This window comes from Taeniopygia guttata, chromosome 2, assembly GCF_048771995.1.
Source record: "Taeniopygia guttata chromosome 2, bTaeGut7.mat, whole genome shotgun sequence".
Taxonomy (NCBI): Eukaryota; Metazoa; Chordata; class Aves; order Passeriformes; family Estrildidae; genus Taeniopygia; species Taeniopygia guttata.
This window is the reverse complement of record NC_133026.1, coordinates 25,230,128-25,247,435: the sequence shown is the minus strand read 5'-3', so window position 1 is coordinate 25,247,435 and position 17,308 is coordinate 25,230,128. Positions and strand designations below refer to the sequence as shown.

At 39.7% G+C, this 17,308-nt stretch overlaps 1 protein-coding gene and 1 long non-coding RNA gene across 4 annotated transcripts in view; one reads left to right on the top strand and one right to left on the bottom strand.

The window, feature by feature from the left end:
- LOC121469436 (uncharacterized) overlaps window positions 1-15,907 on the bottom strand; it is a 60,657-nt gene extending 44,750 nt beyond the window's left edge. The window contains exons 1-2 of the long non-coding RNA XR_012054510.1: window positions 11,137-15,907; window positions 7,772-7,875 (exon numbers count right to left, since the gene is read on the bottom strand). This is a non-coding gene — a long non-coding RNA (uncharacterized lncRNA). The remainder of the gene's footprint in view (window positions 1-7,771; window positions 7,876-11,136) is intronic.
- A 404-nt stretch (window positions 15,908-16,311) lies between these two features.
- SLC25A13 (solute carrier family 25 member 13) overlaps window positions 16,312-17,308 on the top strand; it is a 101,428-nt gene continuing 100,431 nt past the window's right edge. For all 3 annotated transcript variants that reach the window (XM_030264695.4, XM_030264696.4, XM_030264692.4), the window contains exon 1: window positions 16,312-16,767. In XM_030264695.4, coding sequence (XP_030120555.1) covers window positions 16,756-16,767 — 12 coding nt within the window. In that variant the 5' untranslated portion in view covers window positions 16,312-16,755. The remainder of the gene's footprint in view (window positions 16,768-17,308) is intronic.

Sequence of the window (17,308 nt, the reverse complement as noted above, 5' to 3'; positions counted from 1 at the left end):
TCTAGGAAAATGAATGGCATGGACTCATGAATGGTACTTTTTTCAAAAAGGTTGTCATGTAAATATCAATAATTGGCCCTTAGAATATTAGCATAATGGAAATATTAGCAATGGCTGTGTTCCACAGGGAAGAAAACAATCTGTCACAAGGAAATATAATGGTAAACTAGTTACAGTATAATAAAAACAACATCTACTTAAAGCCTAAAGGCTTATTTGTATGTTACAATTACTACTAAACCTCTTATTCTATAATTGCTAATGACTTAATCAAGTGTTTGAATTTCAAGTCCTCTCCATGACAGCAAATTAAGACCTTTTGTAACTGGAAGTTCTTTGGGGCAGGCACCTATATCTGAGAAAGGTCATGTATACCACACTGCACTAGCCCTCCCAAAATTCTGGTCTGAGGGTATTTCAGTGATGTGAGCAGCCATTAGGACCACGTTTAGACCTCTCAGGCACTTGAGATGAAGAAAAATGTCTCATCTTATAAGGGGCCACATGGTGTGTAACGTCTTTCTGTAACATATATGGCAAGATATGACATTTATACCACATCATCTTTCCTTCATTGGCCATAGCATAACTTTCTTTTTTTTTTTTTTTTTGGTTGTTATTTATAATAATATATGAGTATTTTCTAACTGTCTGAAATGACCTAGCTCTGAAATGACAGGATTTTCCACATCTTGCCAGCAGGAAGATATCAATATAAACAAGCAGTTGGATTAAGTTTTATATTGTTTTCTATAAGCTAACACTGATAAAAAAGGTCTCTACTAGCTCCTGTTCCAGCTTTCTATAGGAAAGGACATGCTGGTTTATTCAGAAGCTGTACTTCCTTTAGCAGAAGAATTCTCTGTTACACATAAATTAATCTGTATAAATACAAACCACGTTTGAGAAAGTTACTCCCAAAATGTTGGTGTCTGACAGCCACGCAGCCTGTGGGAGCAAAGATGTATAGCACTGCCGTTTTTCACAGAGGGAACAAAGGGACACGCTAAGTTACCACGTTTCTTCTTTGTTGACATTGGACACTTATTCTGGACAAAGTGATCCAGAGGAAGATAAATAAAAGGACTTTGATTTTTCAAAATAGTGACTTTGAATGGGCTGGAAAAGAAAAATAAAGAAAGCCAGTACCATGTTACCACATGCCAGGAGACAGTGGTAAGTTTTTATTTTTATAGCACATTCTGGAAAACATCAGGGAAGGAAAAAAATATCACAGAATCACATAATTATAATTCTCTATATTAGGAATTAAAATGTACTTTCATATCACTTCTCTTATACTACCCTTTAGGAGCTTTTGCACATTTCAGATAATTAACAATATTAACAGTTAAAGAGATTAATAAAAAAAGAAATATAAAATATGTCTGCATTTCAATGGGAGAAAAATATCAAAGTACATCTGTCTCAGTTTCTGAGCTTACACCTTCAAAAGTGATCTTTGATGTTTCTGTTGGCTGGTAGTGGGCCTCTGGATGCATGGGAAGCTCTCTCTGTGTCTTATTGCAGGACTGGGATTTCATGTGGTAGGTCTCTGAATGTTCACCACTTTACACAGAAAAGGCCCTGGTCTACTGGTTACCACAGTGTAACCAATACAAGTCTAGAAAAAGGGAAAATGGAAGAACTGCATAATTTTCATCCTCATGTCCAAAATAGTACACCCATTAAGATGACAGCTGTATAATATAACTTTTGTTAGTTTCCAGTGGAAGTGGCTTCTGTGCTTTTGTGGAAACCTTCATTCTTTCTTTTGAAGTTTATAAAAAGCTCTGTCATTTCTATACAGAGCTCTGATCCTGAATGACCTCTGTGACCTCAGTGCACTACATACACGAGTTCTTCTGGCCACAGTGGAGATAATTTTGTCATTGCCTTCAAGATTTGAGGTTGTAAGAAAAGAATTTTTTGGGTCTGGCTAGCTGCACCAGGCTGTAAAATCATTCCAACATTTCACAGAGCTGAGCACCTTTGAAAACAGAGTGCTGCTCATAAATAGCAAAAAGCAGAATCTGAGGCTTCTTGAGGCCAGGGAGGCAATGAGCCAAACTGGGGCTGCACAGATGTATGTCTACAGGCAATCATCTGGTGTGATGAAAAAAGGGCCAAATGTATGCCTGAAAAAGGCATATCACAACAGTTCCTCATTACTGAACACAGCTATTAACCACCTATTTCTAATTTCATGGAATTAAGCTTCTTTTATATAGCTGTGAAGGTTATTCTTAGACAGTAGAGAGTTCCTTGCTTGTTTCAAACAAACCAGCTCTGACATCAGAAGAAATACAACCATATTCTTCAATGCTGAGGATGTAGTAGTACAATATCCCAGTTTTATCAGCATGGTCAAACCCAACATGGATTGAATAAAAACTGTGACCAAAGGGCCAGAAGCTCCACTGGAATTATATTGGAATTATTTTCAAAGACAAAGAAAAGAACAAGAAGGTCTCTAGTATTTATTTGCAAGGTCAAAATTTTAATTTGTAAATTAAATTTATATTTTTGCCTTCTACAGAAACAAATAAATACATGTTTTAAATCCTACCGATGGATCATAACTCATTTAACACAGCCAATTTCTGCTGGAGTCATTGATTCTATAAAATGAATAAATGGTAGCACAACAAAGAACAGCTGGAGTACCCAAATGCTAGAAACCCATTGGCTTTAGGAAAATGTGGAACCAACAGAATAGAAAGTTAAAAGCTCTTTTGAAGTAATACAAATGTTTGTAATCAAACTCCAAACTAAAGAGGTAAATATCTGATGAACAAAGTGTTCAAAAGAAGGGGAAAATGATGAAGCAGTATAAAAAGGGAGCTTTTTATTTCAGAATGTATGCACAGCAATAGAGTTTTTCCATCTCAGGCAATATAGCATTCTTATTACTCAAAAGTAGTCATTCTTTCAATGCATAATAAAAATTACCCACAGAACACAATTCTAAGTTACAAAAACCCCAAAACTTCAAAAAAAAAAAAGAAAAAAAAAAGTTATCTTTTCTTGGCTCCAGAAGCATTTTCTAAAATTCAAACACAATTTGTTGACTCAATATAGTTTTATTCTAGTAAACGTAATAGAATGGGATTCTTAGTATTCATAACAAAAAATAATAATCTGTTGGGTCTTGAGTACCTTAATGCAGCAGCATTTTGCAGTGGTGTCTTCAAAACGTAATTATGTGCAGTGAAAAAGGGCATCTCTTTTTGTAGTTTTAGACATATTACCTTTCAATTTCTTTGAAAGTCAGTCTGCTCTTGAATTTTTGAGAGCCAAGACTACTAAGCTCAATTTTTTTTTCTGGCGCAAGCCTTTTCTTACAACATAAATACCATTCTCTTCAGGAAGTAAATAGCTTCAGTTGTTTTCAGTGTCCTCTCAGATTCTTCTGCTTTCTGCCCTTCAGCCCTTTAACTTTTGGTTGCTTTTTCTTGACCAATGTTTTGAGATTAAATTGATGGAAATCAAATAGGATATCCACCGTCAGATACCTGCAACTGTGTCAGAAATGCCATCGTTGTTTACTGCTATAATTCCATTACATAATAAAGACTATTAGCTGCTTATATTCTCAACAGCATACCATGCTGTTTGCTCCTGCTTTCTGTTTTCTCCCTGGTGACCGATGTATATCATAGGATACCAAAAGCAGTTTAAAGACTGTGTGAGTGATACAGGCTAAAAGGAGCAGGTACCTTTTCACAACAATTTTGTGCTTTTCTTTTAAGTTGACAAAGTGTGAGCCTTAGTATGGAGAGAGTGGAAGTATCAGCACTTTGAAATACATTCCATCTGCTTATGCTCACTACTTTGTCTCGCAGACACGAAGAGTCAAGTACATAAACTTCTGAAGGGATTTTCTCACCATTCCCTGTATGCACAAATTATTATCAGTTTCCAAGGCAAAATGTTGACATTTGTATCATCTGAATACATTCTAGCTGGACTAGAGAAAACAGTGAGAAACTGAGCAGGGTGAAAAGAGCTTAAATACCCTTTCCTATGTTCACATTTTAGGATTTACAGAAGACAGTTTTTAGACAAGCAGACATGATCCTATGCATGAATGTGGATTTGTCTAAGCAAAGCTTACAGCAAATAATCAGAGAGATGCTAGAGTTCATGGTTATTCAGTTGAGGAGGCAACTTTTGCAAATTGCTTTCTGAATCAGCTATGACTATGGGGGGATCACTAAAGACATAAATGTAAAAGGGGACACCCCCATGACTGCATTCCATGGACAGTGGTCAACTAGTACAACTTCCAGAAAATACAGTGTGGGCAAATATCAGCTTTACCTAAAGCTATAGACTATATACAGTTTGGATCAATGGATAATTTTTCCTTCTCCACTCCAGTCTTCTCCACTCCAGCAAATAATGCTGTTGACCTCAGAAGGATTTTCACTCACGTGATTCAAGGCCATTAGATCTACTCTGGAGAATGTGATTAGTTTCTTTAACTAAGTCTTGCCCTGGGTTTCCTTAGTTGAAATCTGAATTCTAAGCCATGGCTTACGCTCTTATACACCCTTGGCAGAAACTGCCTGCCTGGGCCTTAAGGAAAATACACATCACAAAACTGTCCCAGTGAGTAAACATGTTTGTGACCTGAATCTACTTTTGCTTTCTAAAGGCTAGTTTGAGAGAGCTGCAAAACCTCAGACTCCCCTGGTTTATTCATTGCAATTGCTGCTCATAGTTGTGGTTGTTTTCCTTCAGACACTCATTCTCCTTTTCCTGCTTCGTGGCCTGTTTTGCACAGTTCACTTGCTCGGGCAATGGAAATAACTTCCCTTAGAAAACAACACTGAAGCTTAAAAATGTCATAGCAGTGCAGAATTACAAAAAACATTAATAAGAAAATGACAAGTTTTCAGGAATATTCTTCAGCTTGAAAAGTGGTCTTTACAAAATGGGATACACTGAAGATAAAATTAATATCTCAGAACTACCAATACATCTCTGTAATAGAAGGTTACTTTTTGCATTTGTTTTGCTTCAATGAGAAATAGGATTTACAGTTAATGACGACTTTAGAATAAAACTAGAACATTGTTATGGTTTATTTCTTGAGAAGTAGAGAACATTAAGAATTTAGAATTACTTAATCTGCAATTTAAAAATCAAACCTTTCCATTCAGCCTTTGGTTTATTCTTAGCCTAACTTTGTTCTTCAGCAGCAGTAGCCTTTAACCATTTTTTTATTGTGCATCTATTAAAAGCCTTTTCCCTCAACTTCCAGCTAACCCAGCATGACTACTGCAGCCTGAAGTCAGAATTTCTTCCAGGCATCAGATGAAAGCAATCATATGTATGTAACTTCCACTATGAAGAAATGTAAGAATACACTTCAGCACATAAAAACTCCACTTTTCACTAAAAATGGATGTTGCATATCATCAATGCAATCTATTATTTTTTACTTATTCAGCAAAAGAACTGTGCAAACCTAAAGGTGGGATCTGTGATCTTTATTACCACTGACTTCCAAATTCAGGAGTGCACCACATTCTTCCATAAAACATTATGTTTTAGGGTACTGATCATCATGAGGCATGAAATCCCTTATGATCAGAAAATTATAAAGAAACAATGTATTTCTACAGAACACTGCCAAAACATGAGTGTTGAATAATATCTGCAATTTGTAAGATTTTCTTTTTAAAGCTGGGAATCCTAACTTTAACATCAAAAGTCGTATTTAAGTGAATGTCTTTATTTTCTTCAGTAGTGTAGAACTGATATTTCTTTTGCATTTGCAAATATAAATTTGTAAGTCATTTTCACCCTACATCTGCAATTAGTTCCAAATTAAAGAATAGTTACACGAATAAAATTGGGTACTAGCTGAAGCAAAAGACAACAAAGAAATCAGTGGTTTCTATAAATCCCATTTCTAGTTGGAATTCTTTCTACAGTTACACGATTATTTCTACAACAGTGTCAAAAAGCATTTTCCTCCAGAAACTTTAGTTCTGTCTTGCCAAAGTAAATATTCTTAATCTGTTGTAATTTTCTGTCATTCTCTAAGGACCTACATACCTCTGTTTGAGGCTTTACAGTGTCTGATCAATGATTGTTTCAACAATGTCAAGACTTTCTATATATATTCTGTACAGTCATTTACCTTTCTAGAAGACTGAACATAAAATGCATTTTAATTCTGACAAAAAATAGTTTATTTAATCTGAGCTATTTTTTTATAACCTGACATTTTCTTCAAAGCAAGTGGAATCTCTCATCTAGTACTTCAATACAACAAGCAATCACAGTTATTTTTCTGCTGTTCTTCTAACACTACCTACAGGTTTTGAGACATGTTCTATGTCTCAAAAAAGAAAAGAATGCAATAAAGAAAAAAATGAGATTACACAAATAACTTATTCATCATACAATTGGAGAAAAAGATAAAGATTTTTCAGCATTTTCTTTTATAAGGTTTTTCATTTGCCTACTGATAACCCATTACACTGGGCTGTAATATTCCATGGAGCTGGTTAGCTCACAGTAACTTTTTTGAAAGTCTGATCAAAACTGATGCAGTCATTCTGAAGAGCAAGATGCAAAGAATATATTTTCAATGCTGAATGTCTTTTCAGTTAGTTAGCTGTGGCATTCACCCTATTCTGGAACAGATGGATGAAAACTAATAGAGAGCTAATACTTGTATTAGGGATGTACCTTTTTATTACTGCATGCCGGTAAAATTATCTAATTTGGACAAAATAAAACTTTGGAAAATTTGGAAAAGTCTGCAGATTTGCAGTAATGGTTTGCTAAGGGCTGGTATTGAAATTCTTTAAATATTTGTTTTACATTGAGTCAGCAGCTGAAGGATGTTGGCTTCCCACATTTCCATAGAAAGGCTACTCTTTGATGTTGCTGGATAACGCAACACTTTAGATCCAAACTAAAATTAAGGAATTTCTTTTCTGCTTCACTGCACAAGAGAGGATAAAATGGCTCAATTAGGCACAAGAGAAACAAGTCAGAAATGATGTGCTGGGTTACAGAAGAAGAGTTGGAGGTAAGAAAACTCAGACAGAGGAAGAGGAGCTATTGAAAAGTCTTAGACACAATGGCAAAGGACTTCAAGCACTGGGCTAGGAAAGGAAACCTGGTGAACTGAAGAAGAATGAGGTTGCAAGTACCCAGATTAGAAAAAGGCTGCTTGGTGGCAGAAAGAATGAAAGTGGGACCATGAAGAGAAAGGCAATTAGCCAGATAAAGAAGTTCATGATGAGTAGCTGCTGGGGAAAGCCCAGGGTATTTTCTGCACCACAGCATAATGAGTTAAGAATAAATAAAATCAGCAGACACCAGGCAACTGAGAGGCAGCAGCATTTCTGCAGGTATTTCTGATGCTTTCACTGTCTGTCATGTACCCAAGTGCAAGCCACACTGTGTGAGAATTTGTTCAAAGTCCCTGCTGGATCAAGTAATCTAAGGAATGCCAATTCCTGCCCCTGAAACTTGCAGAACCACACATGGTGGCTTCTCTAGGGTTGTAGTACCTCCTGACTCTATTGAGGGAAAAAACTAAAAAAACAGCTTTGGAATAACATTCCAACTGTTTAACCATTTTTCATGGATCTGACAGAGAGAAGTTAGGATTTCTCTTCAGGCGTCACAGGTTACAAAAAAAAAAAAAACCAAAAAAAACACCCACCTGACTAGGCATTTCAGGATCACTTACAAAAGCTGAATTTAGGTTAGTTAAGCAAAGAGAACCCAAGGTACTGACCTCTGAAAAGTTGGCAGGAGCTTTTGGAATCACCTTCTGATGTGCAGCAAGTAGTTGATGAGTAATGATTAACAGATTCCACATATCAACTTTAGACCATGTAGCTGTGGTCAGAATAAATGGTTCATGTTAATGATTTACACAAGCATTTCAAACTCCCTGGCACCAAAGTGAGTATCTTTGATTTTAGTAACAAGAATATAGAAGATCTGCCTGAAAGGAATCTGAAAGCTCAGCTACAGTGATACTTGACCTAAGCACCTAAAGTTCTTCCCTGAAACAGAAAGTTTCAGAAGTGCTCAGGCTGAGTTTGTTTCTACATAATCATTCATGGAATATTTTTTTCCTCCAGAGAAAAAGCTCTGACTGGGACTAAAAAGACTCTCAAAAGGTATGATTTGCTAGGTTTCACTAAAAAAGTGTCAATACGAAGTTAGGTAGATGCTTCCATGAAAACTGATCAGAATCTTGTGACCTCAGCTCCTGTCCAAAAATGCATTAACAGCAGGCTCTGAAACAAGCACTGCAGGTCAGCAAACTCAGGCCTTCCAGAATTAAAAGGACACGTGCTCTGGAGTTGAAAGTAATTTCTACTCATGCCCAGTTTTGCAGGATATGGATCTCCTACTTGATATCAAGTACAACAAGAAAATACAGAGAAGGTTTTAGTTAGTTTGCTTAGCTTTTAAGAGCAAATGAACCAAGACCAAACTCTCCACTATATACCTAGAGACATATTTGGGAATCAATACAAGATTGGCAGAGTGGGAGATAAGTATTGCATTTTGTAATCACCCAGAGTCAAGAAGTCTGACAGATGTGTCTCATCCACTATAAAAGTTGCTGCTGCAAAATGCTATTCTGTATCAATTTCCAAATAGTATAACAATACTAATGGGCTCCTTTAGGCATCTCTTAAAGACACAATTCCTCCAACAAGCTGTAATATTAGGTAGTCACCAAAACTCTTCTGAAGTTCCAAATGCTCTTTAGATTGAACTTCTGTGTGGATCTCATAAAGCCCAGTTTCAAATAGGCAAGAGGAAAGTGATTGGATTTTCACTAAAAAAAGTGCCAGTCCCGAATTGAAGAACAACCGACCTGTGCATCTTCAGTGCTGGTTATCACCTTAGCATCTGATTTTGGCTGAGGATTCAAGAGGGGTAATCAAATCTTGGGAATAAAAGGTGCATGTATTCTCTCAATAAATACACCCTACTTATTTGACTTATCTGACTGAACCTAGTAATGAATCTCACAATGATTGCATATGCTCTGCACTGACAGGGATAATCTAGAAAAAGAGGAAAATGCCTTGAGTGCATTTTATGACTATTTCTCTGATGCTCCTGCAGAAGGCTATGGTAATGGATTCCCTCACCAGGTGATGAACATTTCAATGATGTGTACTTTAAGTCACTTCATATTAATATAAACAAGAAAGCAGTTCATGAGAAAGTGTTTCTCCTCACCACAGCAGAGATGAACATTTTTTTCCCCTTTGTAAGTTTTCCTTTCCCTAGAAAAGGACACTTTGCTGACTCACATGTGATTAGCTGTGTTGCTGTAGTAGAAGCAGTGGAAAAAGAGAAAAAAGATTAATCCTTTTCTGCCTCATACACCTCTATCCACCCACAAAATCTAACAGAGGATAAATCATAACCCCAGATGGGAATTTTCCTACTAATTTCAGCAAGCATAGCAGGGGATTTTCTGTATCTGTTGTTTAAATCTTGCTAACTACAGAAATAGTGATCTAAACAACTAAAACATCTGTCTCCATTAAACTTTTAGGAACTTACTTGAAAGCCCTGAAAAATGTCTTGATATCTAAAGTGTCTATCTGGCTAGAAAAGCTCTGAGATACAAGACCACAAAAGCTGCACAGCTCATTTTTACTGAGTCACCACTGATCATACAACTCAGTCTGAAAATACCTTGCCTACTTCATGAAACCACAGATCCAGGTGGTTTCCACCTCACCAAGGCTGTCTCCAACCAAACTGAAAACAACAGCAAACAAAATTAACAGATAAAAGAGGAGAGAAACAATCTACCAAGAAAGCAGCTATGTGAGCAGAGCAACCTAGAAAGTCTGATCTCCTGTGGATTCTTCTGGAAGAAGAATCTTAAAGACCTAAGTAGCTGAGCTGCAGGTCTTCCCCTGCAGTTAGGTTTTCCTAGTGCGTCTTTGGGTAGGGATTCTTTGACATTAAGAGATAAACCTACAGCGCAGTCAGTTCTTCAGTGGAAGCAATAAGAAATTTTTATTCTTTATCAGGCTGCTGTGGAGGAATATAATTCCTCTGAGAGTGTTACTTTTTTCTCAGGCCTGGTTGAAACTGGATGCCAGCTGACTTTTGACCAGATGCATACAAAAGCAGTATTACCTGCATTTCTTGGTAATGAAATTAAAAACAAGCACTCCAAATAATTAGAAGTTGCCATCTTCCCTAGGTAAACACACTTGCTATCAGTGGTTCCAATCTTGTAAGAAATTAAAAACTTTTTGAACTTTTGCCTCAATCCATCTCATTGTGACAAAACAAATACCAAAAGCTGGCATACACTGATAACAGAGAGCTGTAAATACCGAGGTAGGTGATAGTCTTCGACTTTAAGCAAAGCACTGATACTAATAAAAAAGATATGCTTGGTTTTAAAGGACTTTGAGCCAGACCATCTTTCTTCAGCTTGTGCAAAAAGACTAGCTCACAGTGGATCCTTTGGAAATGTATATTAATACTTATTAAATGTTTTATCTCCATGGAAAATAAAAAAATAATGGCTTTGGCTGGAGAATGAAAGAAAACATTGAGTTTCAAGATGACCAAATGTTTATATTTTCAAACATGTAAGTTTGTTGAAGCTAAGAGACACTCAGTGCTTCATACAAAACTCTGCAGAGGTTCTATTACTTTCTGCAAAGTCTTGGCTGATGAAAATCCAGCTGGCCTCTTGCACACAATGCAAGTACAGCATATGCAGACATTTGTATGTACACTTTAAAGATCCACAAACGTGGATGCCTAGTCCATTCTGTGAGTAGGGTCTGATTGAAGTAGTATGTCTATTCAATAGATTTAGTAACAGATTTCCATCTATCTTGTTAGGGATAATACTTTATACTTAGGTATTTTGGTGACTAAGGTTAGCTTCATAAATAGCAAATTATTATAATGTATTAAAAATCTGATCTACTTTTGCTTTTTATTTTGCAGTGATTGACAGATTTATTATAATTTTTCCCTCTTCATAAATGCTTCAGTATTCAGATGATCTAATCTTTCTTTTGATATTTTAACTTGGAGTTGCAATTTAGTTTAGGTAATAAATAAAGTTGTAGAAAAAAGAAGGCAATTTACCTCGTGATAAACCTCCATCTTGTTAGCTTCCATCTGTGAATAATGGCTAGTGAGTGTGCAGTGTGCCTGGTACTGGGTGGATTTGGTGTATGGTGAAACAATTCTGATGGTATTGTTAGGAACTGCCATCTGCACTTATGCAAATTTTTACTGGTCTAGAATAATAATGATTTAATGCAGCAGAACAGTTCAGCACTTGACATGCAAACACAACTGTTACTGGGCTGGCTTTATTTTTATTACATCTCTCTTTAAAAAAAAAACAAGAAAAATATAGATAACTGCTATATCTGTGATATAATTTACATTCAGTACTTAGCTTATAAAATGTGATAATATTAGTACACGGTATGATAAATATTCTAAGCATACACAACTTGCACTGGGTGATAAAATATTCTGAGCATGTCCTAAAATGATTCTCTCATCAGAGATGGCTTGTTACCTCCACCATCAGCAGATACTGATAATTAATCAACTGAAATGAATCTTTACAGAATAAACAAATCTGTTATACATGAAGGATGATTATGTTCTTTTGGCTGTGAAGATTTTTCATAACTTATTCATGCCAATGATGTGCCTGAGTTATGAAGTATTTTTCACTTATGAAATAAATATAGCATCTCTCGTTTGTCCTGTATCCCTTCTATCTTTTGGGCTTTACCAATGTAAATCAGCACAAATCTACCACCTATGCTGATTTACACCAACAGAATTAACCCTTTACTCATCATCAGCAGCAATGTTACTTTAGTAATTTCAGATGCATTTCTCAACCATAGCTTTGGTATAGTGTTTTAAGCCATTTCATTTTTACAGCAATGTGTGTATAAATGCCATTATCTCAGCTGTAAGACAGAATCATAGCTTCTCCTTCCTACTTTGTGAATGCCACTCTCCTGGTAGATGTGGAACACGCACTGGGAGATAGTATTTCATTTTGAGATGGGAAATCTGTGAAAATACAGAATCATTTGTATGGATTTTAAAATTAATTTTTCATACTTCAACATGCTGCTTTTCCTTGAACTATTTAAATGACCAGTTTGGTTTTTTTGTTAGCAGAAACACTGATAGACAATGAATTCTAGACATGCAGGTAAAAGTACTTGAAAATCTTGTTTTAAGAAAGGGAATAAGATCATATTTAACTGACCTTCTCAAAAATCACAAATAAACAACAGGGTTTAATTTAAGAATATGTGTGACTTAAAAGTACAACAGCAAAAAAGGAAACATTGACAATCATTAGACAATGTTATAAAATAACCAGAAAAACAGCAAATACATTTGAGGAAATCGTGATCTGCAGTGAATATCCTTCAAACAGAAGAATTGTGAATGATTCATTCAGAGTGAGTCATATTTTATTAGAGAAATTCTCAGGGTTAGGCCTACTGTGCAAGCAAAAATTCTTGGCAAAGAGTCACTAAAATTGATGTGCTAACTTACATCAGCCAAACATCCTTTACTAAGAACAAAACAAAATAAAAAAACCCATAGAAAGAACAAAAAATCCACACTAAACCCTTCACCTAAGGAAGGGAATACTGCTTTGTGCCTTTCTTAAGACTTCATTGATGAAGAGAGGTCAATAAAGAGCTTTAAAAAACAAAATGTGCTCAGGAAAACCTTGTACTCATTTCCTTTTAACATCCAGCTCTTTCCCACTAGGATTGAGGCCCCTTGGTTTTTTTTGACTATCAGTTGTACTTGTAGGAAGATGTACTTGGTGCAGTTTTGTGCTAAGTTAGCAGACAGGAAAATATCCATGTTGCTGAACATACAATATAACACAGAAGGAGCCTTTTGGAAGACAGTTTCTATGTTGTGAGGCAGAGAAAAGGTATACTGAAGATAATAGCTCAGTAATTTGGATGGCAGCACAGATCTTGAGGGCCTTGGGTCAGTCTTTGCTTTATCTCAGCTATTCACCAAGATAGTTAGTAATCTAGGTCTGTACAGTCTGATTTTTCCAGATCCACTCCTCTCCAGACCTTCCCAGACCTTTCTAGATCCAAGAAGATATTTATTGTCTTTTAAGCTACGTACTGCAATGCCTACATTTTAGGGTATCTTGCCCATACAAAATCCAGAACATTGCAAGAGAAATCATAGAAACAGTTTGCTGAATTTGCAAAGTAGTAATAGAAAGAGTAATGAATAAGATCCAAAATAGCCAGCACACTGAGCTCTGCCTTACACTGTCATTAGGTAAATGCTAGTCCTTCATCAGTCATTTAGCAAGTCTAAAAAACCATGAGCCCCGCTGTTGGTCTCTCCGGGGTAACTGTTAGTAAGCTCAGCAAAGATCGCATATGTATACGGAGATATGTTGCCCTGCTATACAATACCCTCATAGTTAAAACACCAACTAGTGAATCAGCTCTCATGCTGTCTTCTACATGAAAACCATCAAAGCCTAATTTTTCACCTCAAGGACAGTGTCCAGATACTTAGTTGTGACTTCTCTTGGGAACAAGCTGCAGCTCTTCCTGCAAAATCCATCCCCATGTGTACAAACAAGTTCAAGATGCCCTATCAGAAGGGAGCACAAGGAGCTAACTCCAGGCTGTTTCTCATTGTAGAAGGAAGCCTTGAAATCACTGTGCGCTCTGTTTTGTATTACATGTAAAATAGAGGAAAAAAAAACATTGGCTGGAGCCACACAATGTCCTGACTTCTCTAAATAATACTTGTATGCTTTGTAGTGAAAACTGACTCACAACTTCACCCTCATCTTGTTGCATTCTACCATATAAAAGAGTCGTGTTTCTCTCCAGTCCAGCTGATCTTGGATTCTTCTCTCACAAAGACATGTCTTCACTAGAAAGAATGACTAATGTTCCTCCTCTCTTCCCCAGAGCAGTTTAAGGCTTTGTGGTTAAAACATACTGAAATGAGTATGACACATGGGCTTGAATCTAACCTCAATCAACAGCGGACTTTGAAAACAATATGCTTGTGTGGCTAAGGAGAGTGCTGTAGTCCACTACAGTCATATTGCTTACCATCTAAAACGTGAACATTATTAGCCTTCACTGCCTTTTCTCTGAAGATAAGGAACTTGGGCCGTATTTGTCTGTTGGTCATCATCAGAGACCTGTGAGGCCAAACTCAGGTTTTCCTGCAAGCGAGGCAGTGACTTTCCAGTCTTGTTGGGACCAAGGCAGTGCTGAAGGCATGCTCAGATCTTGAGGTGCCTGGAGCTCTTGAATGATGGGAAATGAAGCAGATTTAGACTAGATAAAGGACATTTTTTTAAACACTGAACAGGTTGCCCAGAGGGATGGTATTTCCCCATCCCTGGAAATATTCAAGACCAGTAGAAGGGTAGATGGGCAGAGTTCCTATCCAACCTGATCTTGAATAAACTGAGTAAGCTGGTCTGATTGAAGATATCCCTATTCATTGCAGAGGACTGGGACCAGAGGACTTTCAGAGATCCCTTCCAAAGCAAACAATTCCACGATTCTATGATTGTAAGTGTTAAAAGAGGTCAAGTGCTATTGTATTTAGGGAGCAGGTGAAAAAGGCTTTCCAGGATCATCCTTTTTCACTCACCTCTCTGAATTTCACCACCAGTCTACTTGAAACATAGGCACTTTTTTTGGGTTGTGTTTTTCCTTGGCAATTAGCTCAAGACCATGTGTCAGTATAATATGAGAATTCTAGTAATTTTCTTAGCAGTATTAAATTGGAAAAAAATGCTATTGAAGCCTGTTTTCACAATAGGACTGAATTTCAAGCTCACATTTAAATATCCTGACTTATGAATATACACAGAATGTAGTATTTGTATTATAAGACAATTGTTATGCTATTTTCTCTACATAATTTTTCTCTTCTTAGGGGTATCATTAAAATAATCGAAGATTGTTTTCTATTGTTTATAAATGGACTGCTATTATCTATTCATTTATGACAAGGCGGCAGTATTTACTTATCTAGTCTGCAGATAAGCACTACATAATCTGTGTTTATTTGAAAAAGTGGGGTTGGAGGAAGGGCTTCGAGTCTGCTCTGATCTAATTGCTATTTTCTAGGTCAGAGAGATGCAGCAAGAAGAGAAAGGTTGTGCTGTCTCACAGAACAGCAGAGCACATGCAATGAGCACACATATGTGGAGCAAGCAGAAAAAGAAGAGAATCCAGCAAGTGGGAGGTTTTTACAGGAAACTGAGACTGGGAGACTGCTGAGAAGGGGGTATGTCTGCTGCTGGGCCTCACTGGTGATGGAAGAAACTTCCAGGGGTCACAGGGGAGATTATAATTTGCTCAAACACTGGAAGTAGTTAACTCATTGGACTGAAAACATAAATAGAGATATTCTTCACGGATTTAGTGGGCAAGTATAGATATGTTTATAAATCCTTACAATTTCTCTAAGACAAAGAGAAATCACCTTCACCTTCACTAAGGTGAAGATGCATTTAGGAATCCTTATCATTCCTCTACTGTCTCTCTAGGACAACTAATAGCAATCAAAGAGTTAATTGTTTTTGGTTTATAATGCAATAGAAGTCTCTGAGATCCTTTGTTTTTTTAGCATCTTTACAGTTGAAGGGAAAGTGCTGAAATATCTACCTCAAAGCTATGACTAACTCGATACATCATTATTAACTTGCAAACTTGCCCCGGAGCTGTTCTTGCAAGCAACCTTTTAGTTACATGCACGTGGCAAGCTCCCTGCCTCCACTACCAATCCCAGTCTGCCCTAAAATCCCCCAGAAGCCCCGGACGAGCCAGAGCGGGCGCTGGCAGCCTGACGATTGCGCCGGCGGAGCCACAGGCCCGCACCCCGAGCGGGGCACTGCCGAACGTGCCCGGGCAGCCTGTCCTGGGCAGTCTGCGAGCCGCCCGTGGGGCTCAGCCTGCCACACCTGTGGTCGTCCCGGGTACAGCCCGGGACTGCGGCGGGGCTGCTTGTGTGTCACATTCATGGTGATTTAGAAACTAGCACAGCATTGACAAAATTCGGTTTGAAGGCACACCTCCTTCTTGGGACATCCCAGAATGATGGATGGGGATGCTGCAACTGGATGAAACATCCCTCGAACAGCAGATTGTCTTGAGGGGAAGAAAACAGCGCTGGGTTTGATGTGAAGGTGTTGGCATCCTTCCGCTGCTCGCCCCGGCGTCCTCCGAACGCGCCGGGGGCATCCCCCCGGGTCAGCAGCGCGAGTCACCAACTGCTGACATGTCACCGTCCGCAGCGGGCGGACAGGCTGCGGGGCCCCCAGGGGCTCGGAGCGCCCGTGCTGGGCCGCCAGCCGTAACCGCGGAGCAACCGGGAGGCCAACTGGGCCCTTTACAGGGGTGAGGCGGTGCTCGCCCCGCAGCGCCGGCGTTCCGCCGGTGCCCGAGGCCGCACCTCCCGCCGCCTCGTCCGGCGCCCAGCGCGGAGCCCGCAGGGCCGCTCCGGACCTTGCCTGGCGATCACGGGGCCGCGGCGGGGCCGGGCGGGGGCGGCGCCCCATCCCTGCCTGCGAGAGCGAGCGGTGACGGCCGGCGCCGGCGGGCTGGTGCGCAGGCGGGGAAGCTGCGTGCCGCGGTCGGAAGGGAGGGGAGCGGAGGAAGGGAAGGGACGGGAAGGGGTGGCCGCGCCGGGCACAGCATGGCTGCCAAGGTAAGGCACCACCGCCGCCGGCGGGCGGGCGGCGGGGAAGGGGCCGCGGCGGGGCGGCTGCCGGGTTTGACCTCGGGCCTGTCCTTGACGAAAGCCGAGGTGGCGCCTCCTCTTCCTCCTCGCGGGTCGGCGGCCGCTCGCCGCCGGCCCCGGCGAGCGGGGGGTGGGCAGCGGGCGGCCCCCCGGCCGGTGGGGCTGTGGCCAGCGCGGCGAGGATCCGCGGCTGCCCGCGCCGGGAGCAGGGGCCTGAGCTCCTGTTGCAGTGCATCATCGGCATGAATGACACTGCACGGCGCCTCCCGCGGCCGGTGCCGGTGCCGGTGCCGATGTCGGTGTCGGCGCCGGCGTCGCTCTGGCCGGCGAGGCCCCGCACTGCCCCGCCGGGCCCCCGTGCCCTGGCCCCGCTAAGTGCCTTTGGGCCCAGCAGTGCCTCAGTGGGAGCCCCGCCGCGCACCTCGTTACAGTGTACAGATGCATACAGGTACACGGACACACGTGTCGTGCGGACACGCTCGCCGCTGTTTGGGCGAGAGGATGCAGC